Here is a 20,103-nt window from a genome sequence, read left to right as displayed (position 1 = left end):
GAAGGAGGCGAGAGGCGCCTCCGCGAACACTCCGACTTCTGTGCACGCCTCCGTTTCTCTCCTCACATTCCATCACTATACGCCCGTAGTGCCCTAACAAGCCTCTAATGAGGAACGGGTGTTATTCGTGTATCCGCCGCGGTGCTTTTGCGCAATTACCATTTATCACATCTGTCTCTCTGTGTCGTTTTGTGTCCTCTCTTTCCTTTTCCCTGCCCGGTCGTCACTTCTTCCGCTTCTTCTACACTCTTTTTTTTATTTTCATGCCGCGTCGATAGACTCTAAGGCAAAGATGAGATGACGTATCTGCCGCGCGCTGACTTCTCGTCTTTATGTGCGATGCCGATAAAATTAGAGGATCGTTTAAAATGTCGTAAATTGAGTTATATGAATTCCTTACAAATTACAATAATTTACAGACTTTGAATTTTATATCTAAATTTATATGCATACATATACATGTATATATATATATATATATATATATATATATATATATATATATATATATATATATATACTTATTTATTTATTTGTGTATTTGCACATGAAATTATTTAAATTTACTAAATAGTAAATAAGTAAGAGTGATAATAATTTACAATTTAATATAAAAGAAAAGCAATATGTAGAAAAATTATTAAAATTATTCACGAGATTTTTAATATTACACATTTTTTCCCGTAATATAAGGTAGAGTGCAAAACAATCAGGAAATATTCACCTTGCAACGAGGTAATAAATTTGCATCCTCGCAGGAAGTTGAAACGTCGAGTCACTAGCTCGCAATTAATTCACGTCTTGAAAGGTTCGATGGTATCCATCGAGATCAGCGATCTGCGAGATAACCCCGCGGAAATATTATTTATGCATGTAAACGAATAGGATAAGTACGTTAGAACGTGCGGTACACACATTTATGAGATTTGCGCGCTGGAAATCTAATCGACTCGTATGTTAACGGTATGTTAATTTAAACGGATCCTGTAACTGTCTTAAATTCGTTATTCGTTGGCGGGGGGAACCGAGCCCGAGCTGCTCCAATTAGTTTTGATTTGAAATCGTTATCGGTTTATGCATCATGCATGCTGCGAGTTTACGAAGGTAAATTCTGGCAAGGGTATATACGGGCTTCTATTCCGTATCGATTATTGCCAACGTTTTCGTGTGTTGTTCGCGTCGAGGTAATTTCCGATTCCAAAGTTTTCTCCGCTCGCGAGCGTCGTTTCCCTTCGATCAAAACGAAAACGAAACGCAGAACGATAACAAAAATAGCAGAGAAACGGTAAAGTAGGTCAGTCGTGGTCGGGAATGAGTTTTGCCGCAGTTTTGTCCAGTATTTCGTTGGCGTCGAACTTAGGAATTTCCGATCCGACGATATCGTCCCAGTCGGTCAGATCGTATCTGCGACTCGGCGAAAAGTCGATCGAGCTAGCGAACAATCGATGCCAAGGAGGGAGGAGGATGGAAAAATAAAAGGGATCCGTCTAGGGTATTGTTTTTCCGGCATGGTTATTTCCTCTCAAAATTCCGTAGTGTAAGATAGAATTCGAGAAATCTCTTCTCGGTTTTATTCTCAGCTCAGCTCTGATTTTACAGCGCAGCTACCGGAAGCGAAACGATCATAAGAAAGCAGGTCGAATGCCTAGGTGAAATCGAAAATCAGTTTCACGCCGCCGCGATCAGCGATTCCGACGGCTGTCGATCCCGGAGAATTTTCTCGACCTCGTCGACATCGTTTCACAGACGGTTCGTAACTCTGACTGTAATTCTAGTAGTTAAAACTCGCTCGCGGAACCGGCAGTCGTTTATTCGTAGAAAAAAGAGATGACGGAGGTAGAATGCAAATCCAGAGATAAGAATTTTGATAAAATTTTCTGTGTCTGTCAATAAAAGTTCATGAATGTTTAGGATTATTCATTATTACGATCAAAATATTTGAAAATATAAATTTCGGGAATAAAAAATACGGTTAAGATAAAATTTATACTTAACAATTTATCGTATAATCATCGTGAGAAAGGAAACTGCTGTAAGTGGACTTTTTTCACAAGAATTATTAGAGATTCATAATTGCTTGTCAAACATATTTCGTGGATTTTTTTATCGGGTTGAAAAGCTACGGATCTTAGCATGCTTTCGCCTGCTTCAGTTATAATACTAATTGATCGTCTCATTTATCGGCTGACAATCATTTTGATTTCGACAATGGTCTCTTTCATGCCCGTGATGGATGTTCCATTCTCCGACACGCGCTCGGTTCCCTCATCCGAGGATAATCGCGGGGCAGGAAAGGGTGAGAAACGTGAAATTGATGAAGTAAGCGGTCGGGATGGGTGGAATCGGGAAATAGGGCAGGACCAAATCGAAAATCAGGTTTATACACGGTCGCGCGTTCAACATCCGTTTTTAAAGTCCGGGAAAACGTGAGGATTCTACCCGGCTATCGTTCCAGTCGGCTAGAGCGAATCTATGCCGTTGAAAAGTCGACCAGGCAGCTTCTACCGAGGTCATTTCTTCCGAGAGAGTGGAGGGGTGGGTGAGGAGGGGAGGGGAAGGGTGATAAGGGATGCGCTCGGCGGGAATAGATCCAGGATTTCTCTCTCGAAACGGTTATTTCTCCGTTCATTAACTTTTACGGACTTCCTCCTCCAGCGGGTTCACGATTCTCGCTTAGTGTTTCTGCGACGGCTGCTTCGCGATTTTCAATGGCGTGCGACCTCATTACCGAAATGGCGCTCATTACCGTTGTAAGCGTGGCGGATAAGCGATGGCGATGTTATTCAGAGAGGGACAGAGGAAGCCGGCTACAAGGAGGTGGCGAGTTTTGTCACAATGTCACACACCGGCACATTCTTTGTAAAAAGGATCGCTTGCCTAATGACCACGAGTTATTCAGCTGCACATATAATCGCTGGAGAGAGACGAGATGGGAAAGAGAGATACGGTATGAGAGAGAGAGACTGCTATTGAGACCGAGGATCCTGCCATTGACCGAGTTTCGCAGATCGCTCTGAATAGGAAACGAGATTCTCGAGAAAACTCGACGGGAGCGATCATGCGTCTCGATTTATACGCGTCAGACTCTCGCGGTGTTTTTTTTTTACATACAAATGTCGTGCGACGCGCGAAATGATCGCAATGAAAAATAGAAAAAATGACTATTTCAGATGTGTGTGACGGTTAGCAAAATGCAGGTTTATTATCAACGGTATGCACATAAACAAATTTTCATTTAACTCGCGCCACTCATCAAGCTCGCGCTGCAATGTGTATAATGATCTTTCGTCTGCAGATTTAAAAACTACTCTGCACGGTACCTATATTAAATATAAATTTCCACCATGTTTTATAAAAACAACAATTTTTCATAATTAGAAAATTTGATCAAGTTTCAAATAAGCTAATCAGTCAAAATTAATTAAATAATAAAGAGCAGTTTGAAAAACGGCAAGGAAATCATGTTTTTCTTTGATGAAAAAACATTGATTCTCAAGAGCCTTCTCTTTTCCTTCTGTCTTTTTTTCGTCTTCATTTCGTATCAGTCACTTTCAAGAAAAATTCGATCGATCTTCGCGTATCGGAGGAATGAAAAGAATCTTATCGATGACATACCTAGCGCTTCCCCCTCCCGAATGTAATTCGCGGAGCATATCGATAATCAAGACCCCAAGAGCTAAGAGAGATTGAACATCAAGTTGGTGCGCGTGCACAGTTCCAGAGAGGGAATGGCATTTGGCGGAACTTCAACAATGCTTTCCCTTATTCGTCCCTTCTCGCTCGCCGCGCCGGGCGTCAGCGCGTCGCGTCCGTGTTAAATGACAATGGGATCGCGCAAGTGGGACTACTCGAAAACATTTGCCCGTTTCCTCGTCCCCGTCCCCTCCTTTTGTCACGATTCATTCGGGCTTCCGCATAATGACGCCTCGCGTCTATGGAGCAGCCACAGTCGCATTCACGAAGGGGAAAAGGGCCGCCATGCAGTGTCGCGTCGCCTTGCCTTCCGTTCGTTCTTTTTCCGGCGATTTAATTGTTGCGCTAACATTTGCCTCGCGGGTATCGGCTCGAGCACACAAACGTCGTCATGTAAATAATATGATTACGGCCAAGGTAACGCGTATCGATTTGGAGTCGTCTCGTCTAGCTAACGATTCTTTCATTTTGTATCTGTCGCCTAAAACATTCAATTTTCACTGTGAATTAAAGATATTACTTGCATTAAGCAAATTACGTTATACATCTTTTATAGTAATAGCAAATGCATATCTTCTGTTCGAATGCATTAAATTTGCAAATATTAATTAATATTTTTACAATTAGATAGAATTTATCAGTTTACTCTGCAAATGGTAATGATATAAATATCAATTCATTGTAGATAAATATTTACCGAAATACCGCATATATTTGTTAGTCAATTATGCAAGTAATATTGGTATATTATAATATAATGTTTACATAATATATGCTAAATGACATATAATTGCGAAGCCTTTGAATATATATTTGACAATTACATTTGCCCGCTATAGCCAAAAATTTGTTCGTTAGGTTCAGGTTGACCCTAGCATACCGCCGTAAGGCTAATATGCCATAAGGCCAGTTTACCTAGACCAAATTTGCATTCGTGAATATTATGTCCACACGGTTTATATATGGTCGGGATATTGTATAAAATCAAAATACGCTCGATTATACGCAGTTTCACACTAGAAATATATTTCGCATTGAAATTAGCTAAATTTGTGCGACAACTCGGCAATCGCTTTCTACGATAAGATAAGAAGCAGTTTTTTTTATAGCGTCGTGTTAAATAATACTTTCCGCAATTTTGGTCGTAATCAATTGCGATCTCGCGAGACGATTGTTTCCGCAAGACTCGGATATCCGGCGGCTACGCCCATGGTTCAGTACACACGCCTACGTGTGTATACGCGGTCCGGTGTATACGGTCGAATAAACCGGGGAAGAGTTTGTGCAAGCCGGTCTCTCATTAGGTTAGAGCAAATTAGCACGCGAATCCAAACACACGCCGGTTAGAGCCGGCGCGCGGCCCCGTCGAGCCAACCCCGCGACCTCTCCGGGGAGACGTTCCGTTTCGAGATTGATTATCCCCTATCGGCTCGTGCGCAGCGTTTCCTCCGAAACTTAACGGGACCCCGGCATCGATAATGCCGGAGAGAGAACAACCGTAGCCGTGGACGAGGGGAGGAGGAAAGGGAGAGGGGGATGGAGGACGGGGGCGGTCGGTCGGTTGTTTCTGGTTTCGGTGGGGGGGGGAGCAGGAAGTGCGGAGACCGTAAATTTTCCCTTCGGTCCGGATCATAGACCGCGCCAAGGATATACAAAGCGAGTATGCCGCGGTCGGATAAGCTTTGCGGCATACGGTCGATCAATCGACGACGACTATCCTCCCCCTCTCCCCCCCTCCCCCCTTCCCTCCTCTCACCTCCGTGTAAGACGCTTTCCTTCCCCTCTCCTCTCTTCTCCCATTCTTCGAGGAGTTCAGACAGTTTGTTTAACTTTCCGTCCCACGGTTATCGCGGAGAGGAAGGGGAGGGGAGGGGAGAGGCAAGAGGCGAGAGGAAGTTATGCGGTAATTACTTTCCGAAATATTGTCATCGGTCTTTCGCGCTTTATTAAATAAACAACTTATTGCGCGCGATGTAGATCTCGACCGAGATTTTATTGCGAGAAAACTCGGGAGGACTACCTTTCGCTAACCGGTACTCTTTTCCACCGCAACGCGTTATTATTCACTCGGAGCCCTCCGCGGTGCAATCAAGTTATTTGCCAATAAAACAAATCTCTCGACTTCGCGTTTCTGAGGAGATGCGCTAAAAAAAAATGAGGAAAAAAGGGAAACTTTGTATTTATATTGCGTATCGACTGAATAGGATAGGAAATAATAAGAGAAAGCGACTACAAAGAGAGAGAGAGAGAGAGAGAGAGAGGGAGCCGGATAATTGTTCGGAGAGATGCGCAGGAATTCTTCCTCCGTTTCAAAGACTTCACGTGCCAGTGTATGTAGTTTCAAGAGAATCGTGTAAACGTCAGTGGAAAAATTAGCGTCGCGAGACACATATCGTAGGAGATGACGTTGATAAGTCGTGAAAGAGAAATGTGTTTCGGGAATAGCGAGAGAGAGAGAGGACGGAAAGACCGCGATGAAGGAAAAGGGGGAATGCACGAAAGAGGGAGCGGAGACTATCAAATCGGATTTCCAAAGCTCAGTTAATGTATACGATTTCCAGAGGGCGAATTATACCGGGCAAAAAGCGAGGGGTGGAACGCGAAGAACGGTTTCCTGCGACTGAGATCGACCACATAACTTTGAGATTAATTAAATTTAAGCGCTGTTAAAAGGATTAATTAGTAGTACGTACTTCTGCGAGGACACCGAAGCGCTCGGCACAGAATTATGCCGAGACGAAAGTTTCGCCGAAGAGAGGGGTGAGTAGACGGCTGAAGTTAGGGGTTCGTTTGCGCTGCCCGAAGCTTTGGAGACTTGGACAGTTGGTTCCGAGCGAATAGCTTGAGCGTCGTATCAATTGCAACTGTAAATGTTTTGCGAAAGATATTTCCAGGAAAATTAATAACGCGCGGAACAAGAGAAAGATGGGAGTAATGCGATTACGTTTCATAAAAATTATTAATACTTTTTGAGTTTCCAAATCAAATTTCTGATTTATTATATTATTATTATTATTACATTTTTTAATAAAGAGAACAATGCAAAAAAATTAACGCTAAATTAAAATAAGAAAATATTAAACTATAAAAATGTTGAAATACGAAAATATATATTAGAACAAATGTCATAGATATTTCTCACGGCTATGAAAGATAAAACCGGCCATCGAATCTATAGTCTAAATAATAACAATGAACATATACTATATTGCGCTGGCTATTGTAGCGCCAATCTATTGTTAATCCGAAGTTCTCAGGTATTATCTTACTAAATATGCTGCCTAGCTGCGCGCGAAAGTGATATGAGCAAGAACCATTCACAAGCCCGAGTATCTTGTACTTATACGTCGCAGGAGTAACGGTTGAAGTACTCTCTAAAGCGGGCGGACCTAATGTCGAACGGCTCAGTGTCGAAACAGCCAATTCCAGTCTGTTAAGTATGCTTCGCGGTTTGAGGACTAATACTTGTGCCGGGACATTACTAGCTAGCCGGAGTCTCTCATCGAGCGTGTTATACGGAGAAGTTCAATTGCGGAAGGATGCGCCTTTCGTATTTTGAGGTCGGTTTACGATCCAGAGGATACTGGGAAGAGCATTTCAAAATGTTCGTCTGTAAGCTAAATTATTTAGCCACTTCTCCCGAGATCGGAATTTTTCGTATAAAGTTATAAAAGATACTGTGAGCGTTTTAAAATTCATTTTCACCGAGTTCGTCAAAGCGAGACACGCGAGATAAATAAAATATGATTTCGGAATTGTATAGATTAATATGTCGTATATACTATATACATATTTAAAAAAGAGAAATACTTAAATTTTTTCAATTTATCGCGCGATGAAAAAAGCTGGAGCCATGATTAATTCATGAGCGCGCAAAGAGCGTTATAAAAGTGATTTTTTGTCTCTATCTAAACACGAGCGATCAAATCCACGCATGCTTCCGTGAAAGAGAAAAAAAAAGATGATATTACAACGGATTACATGACAGCGGACGCGAAGATCGTTTGCTAATCGTTTAAAATATTTAATTCTGCGCACACAAAGGTCTCCCGATAATCGACGTTAATGATATTCGATTGTCTTTGGTTATACATTATTTGACCGGTAGGAGCGAGAGCGAGAGGTCGTCCCTGGCGGATCGCTTTCAAGGCACGTCTCGGAAATTTTCATCCTCACTGTTTACTTAGCTCGCGCAGGAAAGGGAGGGGTATACTTCCGATTGTGTCGACTTCGCAGCTCGGCGAAAAGTCGCGGTTCTCATCGTCTTTCCCATCCCGCCGATTCTCATACGCATTCTTGCTTCCTGCCATCTCCGCTGCCGTCGCTACTGGAATAGTAAATAAGAATGGGCCCGGCGCCGCGTCCTTTTCGCCCGTATAACGTTCATTTTACCCGGGGAATGTCGGGAATGGCGCCCGAGGAAGGACGAAGGCAAAGTGAAAGGGAGCGAAGAGGGAGAAGGGGGATGCGCGACGACGAGAAAGAGGACGAAAGAGTGAGCGGTGTGGCCCAAGACAGCGGGGACATTGTTCAAATTGCGGAGAGTGGAGACATCGATCACCGTGGTGCCGTCGCAGCTGAGCCTTCGGGGACAGACACAAGCGATCTAACCGTCCCTCTTCTTCCTCCTCTTCAACCTCTTCTTCCTCTCTCTCTCTCTCTCTCTCTCTTTTTCTCTTTATGAAAAGTCTAGCGATTCCATTTTCCGTCAGCTCGTCATATTAAAAAATAGTTTTTTTTATTAAAATTGTTATTTTTTTGGAATTTGATGCATTGTATATGTGTCTAATGATTCTAAATATCAATTATATACTTTCAATCTTATTCTCTTATAAGAATTAATTTAGATATAATAAGCAATTTTCTTCCCTTTCCATTTTTTTTGGTTTTTTTCTTCGATCGTTTTTGTCTATAGGAACGATGCATTGGAAAATACTACGTGCTGATCTTTAAGAGTATCCATTCTCCTGTCATCACAATTGATGTTAAGCATCGTTTCTGAACTTTTGTCTGTGTATAGCTTCTATCGAATCGATACGTCTCGCATTCGAGGGTCGGTCAATATTCACGGGAGATCGAGCGATGAAATTCGTAGGGTAGGAAGACCTACCGTCTACCGTAGGACGGAAAGCCGTGAATCAGAGGCCAACACTTCCGGGATGTGCGAGTTAAACTTTTATTTCCGACGAGTTTGCATGCGCGACGCGACGCGACGCGACGCGGCCATCGGCCGACTCTGGATTATGCTCGCGTATTTTTTACATGTAAAATGTCGCGCGACTGTCAAAAATGGAAATAACTCTGTGTTTTTGTTACTTGGAAATTTTTACAGCTTGCGAACTGTGTGTTTGTGCAGATAACAAAATCTAATAACAATTTTGCGAATCAAAATAGATTGAAATATTGACGCGAACATCTCGATTTATATATCGATAATGGGACGTATCGAAGAGAAAATGTTACAAAATCCTTGGTGCTTATTCCCGTCAACTTAAAAAAGCGAAATCGATATCTGGACCAATCGATCGTGTCGACTAATCCGACTTGAGAATATGCATTCACCGTTAACCGTTGCCACGAGTCGTGTATTCGATTCCAAATCCAGATAGATATAAGTGGCACGATAAAAAAGCTTGACGAACAGAAGGGCAGCGTGAATGCTGATTTGTGCGCAAACGGCCTCGCTTTTTCCGTCTGGCGTTTCTGCCAGTCGGCGGAAACAAAAAATTCTTGTATCCGGAAAAAAAAAAATAAAACGGGGCGTCGACCGACGAGACACCGCTCACTCTCGCACACGTCGCATCGGATAGCACATGAGCAAGAGCCAGACGGAGCATCCAATCCTAATAACGTTGAAATTTTTATACGCCGACATGGGCAAATAAATTTCTTGGATCGCGGCCAGTGCAATGCTCTTCCCCTCCGCCTCGCCATGCGCGCCCTTTTTCCTCGCGTTCTCTGATTTATTCGAGATCCACTCCGGTATTTATCTCCCTATCGGATACGACGTCGATTTGCTTTCGGTTGAATATTCAAGGACGCTTTGTGCCATCTCCTTGCGTCGTCGCGTCGTTCGGTTATTAGGTGCTCTACTTTTGCTCGCGGTCGGCGGCAATTGCCGCGACGAATTATTGAGCGACGATCGGTTCTCGGGCCAATTATCGAGAACGATAGTTTCCCGTAAAATACTCAAGCCGTCTTAATTAATTACGCAAAGCCGCAAAAGACGCGCTGTTACGAGGAGCCGCGAATATGTTCCTTTGCCGTTTAACGTAAAGTAAAAGAACTAAAGCAAACAAATTTTCTCTTTTTTTCTCTCTTTTTTTTTCTGGTATATTATTTATTTCATCTCGGCATCTAGAATCAATCCGACTCTCCTTTATATAATCGCGAGTTCTATTTATAAAATATCTTTTTGCTTTGCTCCTAGCTTCTTTATTAACCTGGTATTTTTATCATGAGAAATTAAATTCAGATATACACATATAACTCTCTTTTTGCTTATTTATTATTCTAATGAACTTATTATTCTGATAATTATCAGAAAATTGATATTAGATTTTGATTGAGAATATATGAGTCATAAGTATGTTTTAAAGCTTCGTAAGCGTGTTCCTGGATAAAAAGTATGAACAAATGTTTCTGTGAATATTATCCCGAAAATGCTTCTTTATTGAAATAATGTACGCGAATAGATTTCATAATAACTGAGTTTCAGATCAGATTATTTTTCTTTTCCAAGATGTTGTGTCTCTAGTGTTTTGATGTTTTGGTTCTAGGTCGTGTTTGTTTATCAGCATACGCTACTAAGATCCGTTGAAAGAAAGGGGAAGGGAGTTTTAAGCTTTTGTATACAATAAGAAACAATAATCAGTCAGTATGTTCGAGGCAGTTCAACCGAGCAGTATTGATCCATTAGTTTACATTAATAGTATAGAGAATGTTTTCATTTGAAGAAATGAGTGATATTATTATATATGGTAAAATGCAAAACTTATTTATGATTATTATTTCAATAATGTAGTCTCGGTCTAATGTTCATATTTTTTATCTGTACATATAATTTTTTAACGTATTAAAACGTATTACTTTGATTAAAATCTTTTTATATAATTTCGATATATTTATATTTTACAGATCTCGATACATATGTGTTCTACTTTGCCGTTCACATCGTATGGGTGAGTGATGAATTTTTTTTTATCTTACAATTAATCTCTCGGCATTATCCGCAACTGTTATTTTACAAAAATATCAATTCGTAAAAATTTTAATTTGCAATGATGCAGCAGTTAAGTTTTCTGTATTATTCTTAGAAATTATGATTGAAAAATGTATATACAGAGTCTGATATTCGCGAAATTATATACTAGGGCAAAAAAGTTATCAAAAAATTAAATAACAAAAGTATGCGAACATTTTTTTATTCTAATTAATAATTTCTGAAATATATAAATGTTTAATCAGAAACTACATTTTAACAATCATCTGTTTGCACATGTGATATTAATGGTTGTGCACTTCAAGACTTCTTTTAATCTAATATTTCCACGAGAAATTAAAGTTTTATTTGCTAACAAATTAGCTATTCGTTAATACATTCAAATTTCATTTTTTGTGGTGCCAAGTAGTTAGATTAAACGGTTATAATCTCGAGACGCGAATATGTTCGTTCGGTATTCGTAGTATACAATGACGCTCAAAAGCTCCGACAAAGGGGGTACATGCATACCTCGAATGAATGGAAACAATGCGACAGAGGCAGTCGATGGCGAGTTGAATTGTGGCGGCAACTTATCCGGGAGTTACGCCAACGCTCGCCATCCTACTTCGGAAAGTTTAAAAGCGAATCCAAGTCCTCCGTCTAGCAAATTTCTCTACACTGTAATTATTAATATATCCGCGTAGTTTTGTTTGGATTCATATCGTTACAAATATGCTGTGTCGTGACATTAATTCAGAAACACGGCAACAGAGTTGTCTCTCTTAACGATATAGGTTGCTTCAGATTTATTGATTTTTCTTCCGAAAAAATAGGAAAAATTATGAGAATCACATTTCAACGAGATATCAATAATATTATTAGCTCTTTTTTCTATCAAAAACAATTGAAAATATCAAGGACAAATACAATTTTATTTTCTAATTAATTTTATAGTTTAACAAAAAGTAATTTGAGTTTTAAATTATATTAGAATATCAAATATGAAAAAAAAAATCACGGAAAATTTTGCTTTTAAAATTTTTTTTCACACATACACAAGTTGTTACTTAGAAAAACTCTCGACTCGAAATCCGTCAAAGAATATACGTTGACAAAGGAAAGAAATGAAGTTTCGTTCGTAAAAATTCTGCAAATTTTCATATCTTTGTATATTTTATCTCAAATGCAAATAGTCGAGATAACTTTTCAAGACTTTTCCTACCTACGCGAATCTCTTGCGTCTTAGCGGTAAGACTCGAGAGATGGAAGACAATTCGCGTCGTTTTCGCGGAAACGAAAATCGCGGTGCAATTTTAATTTCGTTACTCGTGAAATGCCGGATTAGAGCGGCTTAGAAACGGCTGTTGACTGCCGCTGCGCAACGCGGGTATTCGGTGCTTATACGTTTCAACGCGATGAATATTTAGCGACGGCGTTTCAAAACGTTAAGACGCCTCGTAGAGACGAGCGACTGTATTCCAAGGTTAACCCTATCTTCACCTACGAATTCCTAGCACATTTCCGCAGAGCGTTGTAATGTGGGATACATTTCCACATTAACGTTCCGACAACGCGAATTTGCCGCGAGCTGCCATACGAATGACAGTTGCAGGTTTATACCGCTCATGTTTGCTTTAGTTATGTCACGTTACATTGACTCTAAACGACATTCATTGCGCATTACAATGAAAATCTCTCAAGCGTTCACGCGCGCCTCTCTCTGGTAATCTTATTAGAATATTATATTTAAAAAATCTTTCTCGTATATATATATATATATATATGCGGTTATAAGTTTAATCTATTTATCTAATCTTTCTCTGTCCTAAGTTTTTCTCGCCTATTATAAAGAGCAAACGTTTAGATTAAATAAAAAAATTTCATTTATTACTTAGCACTTTTTAATAATTGTTTTCACTCTAATGACATATAAAGAGAATATACATGTCTGTGAAATTGTTCATTTTCGGTTTATTAAAAATAATAAGCATTTAATATTGAAACGAAATGTGAAGAATAATATTAGAAAATTTTTCGTCTCTATTTTTTAACATTTCATAAGCGAATTTTATGATGAAACTATGAAGGACTGGTTACTTATTATCTTATGAAGTTTAGGACAGGAATTTTTATAAAAAATTTAATTGCAATATGATTTAGACTGGCACAGAATAATCTTATTCTTCATAAAAATATTATAATCCGAAATGAGGTTTTTCTACTTTCTATATCATTCAAATATCGACAAGTGACATTAAATTTGCATCGCGATGCGCGGGACGCGCGTTTTAGAAAAGGCGGGAAAAGTCAATGACTCCAATCGATTCCCTTGGGAACTGTAACGCGCGAATCGCCGCGAATTTTAATCCACCGTGTTCAATTAACGAACGCTTGCTGAGCCGTGACGCATCAGCCGTATCATCGCGTGTAACGATTGCTTTCGTAGTGCGAGCCGTTGCAGCGCCGTTCGCAAATTGGAAAGCGACGCGCTTCACGCTCACGCGCCGGTGGCCGCGCGGCACGATCAGCGCGTTAATTATACAGATCAAGGGACGGTGCGTTGGGTGTATTTTAGGTAATTGGGAGTTTGCCGGAATCGTCGCGCGCCCCTTACACCGCCGCGTCACGCCTCCGTAACCTCTGTGGAAGCGCCTGTGTATGTACGCACGTGCGCTTCTCTCGAGTATCGAAGGAGATAATGCCGGTGAGAAAAGCGATAACGGAAATAAGATGTATTTCTCTTATCTTTACTTTTAATTCTTAATAACTTGATGATGTAAAATGTCAAAATATTACATATTTAAAAAAGAAAAGATTATAAATAAATTTGAAAAATAAAATTTTTAAGAGAGAGTTGCAATTCACAATATTACAATGCAGACTTTTGAATATTTTATGCGACGCGAGAAAGAGAGAAAAATATATAAACGAATTCCAATTTTTTAAAAAGGCACTTAAAACAGAATAGTAACAATATCCATCTAACGCGAGAAAGCGTGGTCTCAATAATTTCCGAGTTACGACAGCCACTTCGTTTATCGATCTCCGGGAGTCGGTCCATTTTTACCTGGATGCGGCAGGGAGGCGTTCATCCGGCTGGATATCATTTATTTAGAATACACTCGCTCTCTCGCGCAACGCGAAGCTTTTATTATTTACGAAACCTCGATACACACCGTTCGCGCGCGCGGATGGAACGATACGTAAAGTGATTGGAAATTATATGTAGTCGCGCAAAGGAGAGTGGGAGGACACGTGCGAGGATTACTACGTCGGCCAACGTTATTTTCATGCGGTAAGGTCGATCGAATCGAACAACACGTCGGGACGTCGGAAAAGCTCGTACCATCGTTCGCCGATCCGTTTGTGATTTAGCGCAGCTGCAATCGCGCGATTCTGTCGACTTGCGCGGTCGGGTGGTGGTTTGCGAAAGGGTGTAGGGTAGGTCGCCGCCGCCACCTATGGACGCATCCACCTACCGGTTTGTGCCTCGTGGCGGATGACTCTCGTAGACTGGTGTTAGGGATCCATTAGCTAATGGCCGCACCAGCCATCTGCTCGACATAGCTTTTATTCATCCATTGCATCCTCCCTTCCTCCCCCTCCCATCTTTCTCTCTCTCTTTCTCTATCACTCATGCTTGCACTCTTCATCTTTTTTCCTCGTTACTTCGCTGTCCTGCGGCTTAGTACGGCCCACTATACGAGCCAACGATTCATTTATTCATATTCTCTTTCCTTTTTCCTCTCTCCTCTTGGGCGAACAGTGCGGTCGTTTGCTAACTTACAGCATGATTCCTTCATGCTTTTTGGACAGATCAGCGACAATGTCGGAAGGAAGTCGAGATGTTATATTAATTCGCGTCGACGGGCGAGTCTTGGCAAAGAAACGAAACAAGTCTGTCTCCGCCTTTCGTTTGTCGTGTGTATTCGCGTACTTTTCCGCTGTCCACGTACTTATTCCCTCGCTAGTTGAATGTTTTCGAGAATCTCGTGACGATGGTTAGGCGAGTTTTCGGCGGGGAAGCTATGGAAAAGTGTTCGGCGATCCACTTGGCGTTGCCAGTTCGGTCGTTACGTCTTACTTGGCGAGAGAAGAGTTCGCTCAATTCCCGGATAACGAGAGTAGGAAACTTCCCGCCACAGAAATCTCGACACGTGAATGCGACCGGTGTACGATGCGGCCTTTAAATATCGCCCCAATTCGTTCGTACGATTCCGACGCGATCCTTGAGTCGCAGTTTTACCGCGAGAGTTTCCCGCGAGAAGGTCCTTACTCCGGCCGCTTAACGAGGCTCGTTATTTCGCGTCGCGATCGAAGCTTCGAGGACGTCGTGCGTTAATGATATTTGCATGATATGCGAATGTCGTTGCATTCACTAGATTATGTGGCATTGACGTCACATGCGGTCATTGCATTAAATGAGAATTAAAAATATAATTAAAATTTTCCTCATTAATTGTAGTTTTACGAAATAATCTCTGTTGGATACAAATTTAACGGAGTAAAGTGAGTAAAATTCTAATAATTAAAAAAGCTTGTGATTTTAATATTTTAAATTTAAAAAACTTCTTAAAAGAATAAAAGTCGCAGGCAGATTCTGCGAGTAAAATACAAGGAGGGAGGGCGGGATTAAACTGTCTTGCTCTTGACATATTACATATACTACGCAGGGTTTTTACGTCCAGTATTTTACGCACACAATCAACGTTTTACGTCCACGGTGGACACGACGGTAGATACGACGAGCGATATATTCGGCAAAATTAGGTATGCGTGTGTATGTGAAAGGGGGGGGGAGGGAGGGAGGGAGGAAGGGAATACATAACGTTATTACAAATTTAGATGAGATGCGCGTGTGACGATGCATAATTCGCGCTATCACGGAAAATATAACGTGCAAGCTTTTGTCGTCATTACCGTTCTCGCTTCCGTCAAGAGTGACAGAAACGTACGAATTCGTAGCGAGCCCGAAGGAGGTGCGCGTAGAATTTAATTTCCGGTCGCTAGTGTCGCTTATCCAAGACCAAGTGTCATGGAAACGAATACTTGTATCTTTACGACAAAAGCGCCTCGACTTCCTCTCCGTAGGATTAATGATACCATTGTCTGGCAATACTTAACGCGCTTGAAGAAATGAATCTTATTCTAGTAATTTAAACTCGTCGGCGACTCGGTTCGACGACTTTAATGAGCTTTGAACTTACTTTAACACGCTAATCAATCTTAATTCCAAATTAATGATAAAATTTAGGGATTTTACTTTGCAATAAATCATTCTATTTCGCGCCATACATATAGAAAACGGGAAAAGTGACAATCATTTATTACGCATCAGCGATTAATCTCGTCGCAGTTTTTGCGGAACAGATGTTCGCCGAGCGTCATTTTTTTCAATATCATAAATTACGTTCGCCAGCATTTTCCCCAACAAATTGCACGCAGGAGTTTGCGAGACTGATTCCACATAAATTTCTGTGATTATCACGCGGACAGTGATCCGCCGTGATTTTATTCACGGTCGATCGAATCTCCCTTAACCGTGCGTCTTTGTTTGATGATCCGTGGGTCCGCCGGTGAGGCTGGCACGGTCGAAAGGGCCATGTGCTGGGTACTTAAACGCGTGATATATGCGATGTACGGTGCTGCCCACAGGTATTCGCCTTGTGTACCTGCTTGCTTGCACAGGTACACAGGCATGAGCCCGCTCTCTACGCATGTTCGCCTACTTTACATCCCGATGAGTAATGCGCCGCGGTCCCAGCATTAAAAGCGCCAGTAACGTCGACTTCGCCCGGAGGCCATGGCACGGCGACCGTCGTGGAAACCGTACCGACGAGATGATAGACGAGCAGGTTTAATGATAATAATAGCCTTTAAAAAAATGCCGTTGAAAAAATTCTACAGCGTCGACGGGACGATTACGGGGATGAACGAGCGTTCCTCGGCGCGTTTTCACGACGCGCGGATGAGTCGCGTGAGCATAAAAATTGCCCGTTACTAAAATTGATACCTCGGATCGGCAATTATCGACGCGACACATTCGGGATAAACGTTATTTTTATCTAAATATTTTTTGACGAGATTTTGCGACGCGTCATGTAAATTCAAACTGTCGACAGCACGTATATATTACTTGATAGCGCGATTGACGCACGAGATAGTATTGAAAAAAATACAGAGAAGTATTTCGGAGATTCTTCGTTTTTAATGTACTGGGATAAAAATAGCATATGTTATACGATAAGCTTCTCGATAAATCATTCTCGATAAATTCATCGAGACCCAGATCTTTTTTATGACCGCTTTCGACACTAGAGAGGATGCAAGGAGAGCAGCTCATATGGGAATTGCACATACGATACGAATACGTGATAGGATCGGCCGCCGTTTGTCACTTTTATTGACATGTGAGAACTGTGCTAACAAGTGTGTGTCTCTCATATATATATATATATATATATATATATATATATATATATATATATATATCATGGTATCGTACGTTCCGTATTTTCAAAAAATCGTTATTTATCATCATCTACGTATCTTTCTTAAAATAGATCTTTCTTAAAAGCGATCTACAAATTGATAATTTATCATTAAATTAATTAATATTTTATATGTATATATAAATTTTATCGTATCTAAAATCGTATACAAAAAATCGTATGTATAAATATGATATGAATGTTTAAAGCTAATACATTAACATTAGTAAAAGAAGAATTTACGTTACATTCTGATATTAATTTTGTTGATCAGTTCAATTACATTACCCAATAATTCCACAATATGATACATACATTATTCGAAGTGGGCTTAATTTTGCTTTGCGGTTTAGTGGTAACATCGAGTACATTGTTACCTAATTTACTAATTGAAGAATACCATAGTTTAGCCGCATTCGAGAATTGTTAATACAATTCTCGAATGCGGCCACGCTTTTCTCATAAAAAGCGCGCAATGATATCTTCATGCTTCGCACTCAAAAGTTCTTATCATGCAGTATGCAATTATATACATAAATTGTACCGAGTTTATATTTTCAAAAATAAATAGTACGTTGTGTGTATCAATTCCACACGTATATGTGGCATTCTAGTATTCTGGAAAAATTATGTTCCCGTTGAATGTTATTACATCATTAATCATTAACGTCACGTTGATAAACAGAGTTATATATAAATAAAAAAGTAATTTTTATCCGGAGCATGACTTTTAAGTTATCGCAACTCTTTTGCTCGACGCGTCGGAGTAAGTACAGCGTAGAACTCGACATTGTTGTCTCGGAGTCTCGCATTACACGTCTGTTTTCCTCCAAGAAGTGTACCTACTAATTACTCCCTGTGTCAGTCTCCTCGTTAGCTTTAGACGAGTGCAATGTTATAGCGAAGAGAGGAAATTCCGGATAAAGGCGGAAACGTTTTAACGCATTTGATCGATACTGTGTCCTAAAATTTCCTGTGCCATGATTTTCTTGCATAAATAATACAATCATATGTTGACAGTATTTTTTGCACGCTGCCGAATTAATTATATAAAGATTTATTATCTCGAGTATAAATAATATATTGTCGTTTTTTTCAGTTAAATTTCCAACAAAGTCTAGTAATTTCATTAAATATTATTACAATTCGATGCAAATTTATAAAGCTCGCGAATCGTAGATGCACTGGTGATAGTTGTCTGTCGTAAAATTGAATGTCGGATGACGGAAGCAAATAGGTTGTCCGCGGGAATACCTTCGGGAAAGCAAATACCAGCAATCACTGGCAATCGAGATAACCAGCGATATAACACGATTCAGTTTACAATTACTCACTCATCCGACTTGGTGTTGACTCTCGGCGATTGTTTCCTTCAACAAGTGCCTCTTCTAATTACTCGTCGACCGAGAGTCCTCGTTAGAGTTTCTCGTAGACTGCAGAGACGGAGTCGGTAATAAAGGAGCAGTCGAGAAAAAAAGGAAGAGACGGTCGCGGCAAGGCGGACCGTGAATCAGCCCGGAAGACACGACAAAAAAAAAGTAGAGAAAGAAATGAGAAGCGAGAATGCGCGCGGTCGAGTTTTCGTATTGCCGGGGATTCCTTAAAAATTTTTTCTTGCTCCGCGTCAATTATAATTGTGGTATTGTGCGAGTAAACAGGCGTGTGCGAAGAAAGAAAGAGGACGAAAGAAAGAGACAAGCATAAAAATTTTATACAATCTTTTTATACAATTTTATACAAGAAGTTTAAAACGCAGTAAATATTATTTTTTAAAGTTTTAGTTCTCTCTCTTTGAACTATATTTTAACTGAATTAAAAAATAAGTGATTGAAAAACAGATTCCGAATATATACAAAGTGCGTAAGGAAGAACTAAGTAGAATCGATATAGGATTAATAGTTGAGAATTATAAATTTCTAGATTGATATATCATGCTCCATTACCCACTAGAGAGATAATGGGATGTATAGGAGAATGTGACGTGCAATCGATCGTACGTACATTATGTGTGTCGAAACCATATGTACATATATATGTGTGTGTGTGTGTGTGTGTGTGTGTGTGTCTAATGTAGAAACTATCGCTATTGCCGTTTGTAGAACCTACCTCTACCGCGAGTCTAAATATAATCAATGAATATGCATTGTACGATGCAAACGCGACGGTGAAACGTATTCAGGTGGAAGGAAAAAACCATAGAAACGGAAAAAATCGAGTAAATTATTGGCGGCTACTTAGTCGTGTTTGTTGTACCGATGGTAATGATCGAAGATGAGAGGCAAGTGTAAAAAGGGAATACTCGCTGAGACGTGTACCGGAAGAAAGAGGGTTGAAAGGAAAGGCAGAAATGAATACACATCGGTGTCAAAGCGCTTCGGAACGGACAAGGGGGCCGCTTTTGTTGTGCCTCTCGCTACGTTATTAAAATTGGCCCCGCAGAAACACTTAACGGCGTGACGAGTAGCTCCAGGCGTTCTGAGATACGTGTCTTCCCATCACAGAGGCACTTGGTATTTCTCGATTTATTTTTTCTCCGCTCGCTCGTATCGGCGTCATCACAAATCATCAGTGAAATTTTGTCGTGGCCATTTTACAAGTTTAACTTTATTCAATTTCACTTTTATTCACTTTAAGCCGTTTAATTACGATAATCGATAAGAGATTCTAAATATATGTGATTATTGAATAATAATTATTTGAATTTAAGAATTTATT

At 40.4% G+C, this 20,103-nt stretch overlaps 2 protein-coding genes across 14 annotated transcripts in view; one reads left to right on the top strand and one right to left on the bottom strand.

Annotated features, from left to right (window-relative positions):
• Positions 1-20,103, top strand: part of LOC126853381 (uncharacterized) — a 372,343-nt gene that overhangs the window by 85,795 nt on the left and 266,445 nt on the right. For 9 of the 13 annotated variants that reach the window (XR_007687952.1, XR_007687949.1, XR_007687953.1 and 6 more), the window contains exons 1-2: positions 10,574-10,673; positions 10,831-10,874. Coding sequence is in view for 7 of the 13 variants with exons in the window: in XM_050599057.1 (XP_050455014.1) it covers positions 10,671-10,673; positions 10,831-10,874 (47 nt within the window). In the remaining 6 variants the exon portion in view is untranslated. Of the gene's footprint in view, positions 1-10,573; positions 10,674-10,830; positions 10,875-20,103 lie in introns of those variants that run through there. The other 4 variants (XR_007687954.1, XR_007687950.1, XR_007687951.1 and 1 more) reach the window with 1 other exon arrangement.
• LOC126853358 (epithelial discoidin domain-containing receptor 1-like) overlaps positions 1-20,103 on the bottom strand; it is a 127,796-nt gene that overhangs the window by 76,596 nt on the left and 31,097 nt on the right. The gene's annotated exons all lie outside the window — the stretch shown is intronic.

This window comes from Cataglyphis hispanica, chromosome 12 (genome assembly GCF_021464435.1).
Source record: "Cataglyphis hispanica isolate Lineage 1 chromosome 12, ULB_Chis1_1.0, whole genome shotgun sequence".
Lineage (NCBI taxonomy): Eukaryota > Metazoa > Arthropoda > Insecta > Hymenoptera > Formicidae > Cataglyphis > Cataglyphis hispanica.
Note: the sequence above shows the minus strand (reverse complement) of the source record. Positions and strands in the feature narration are given on the sequence as shown.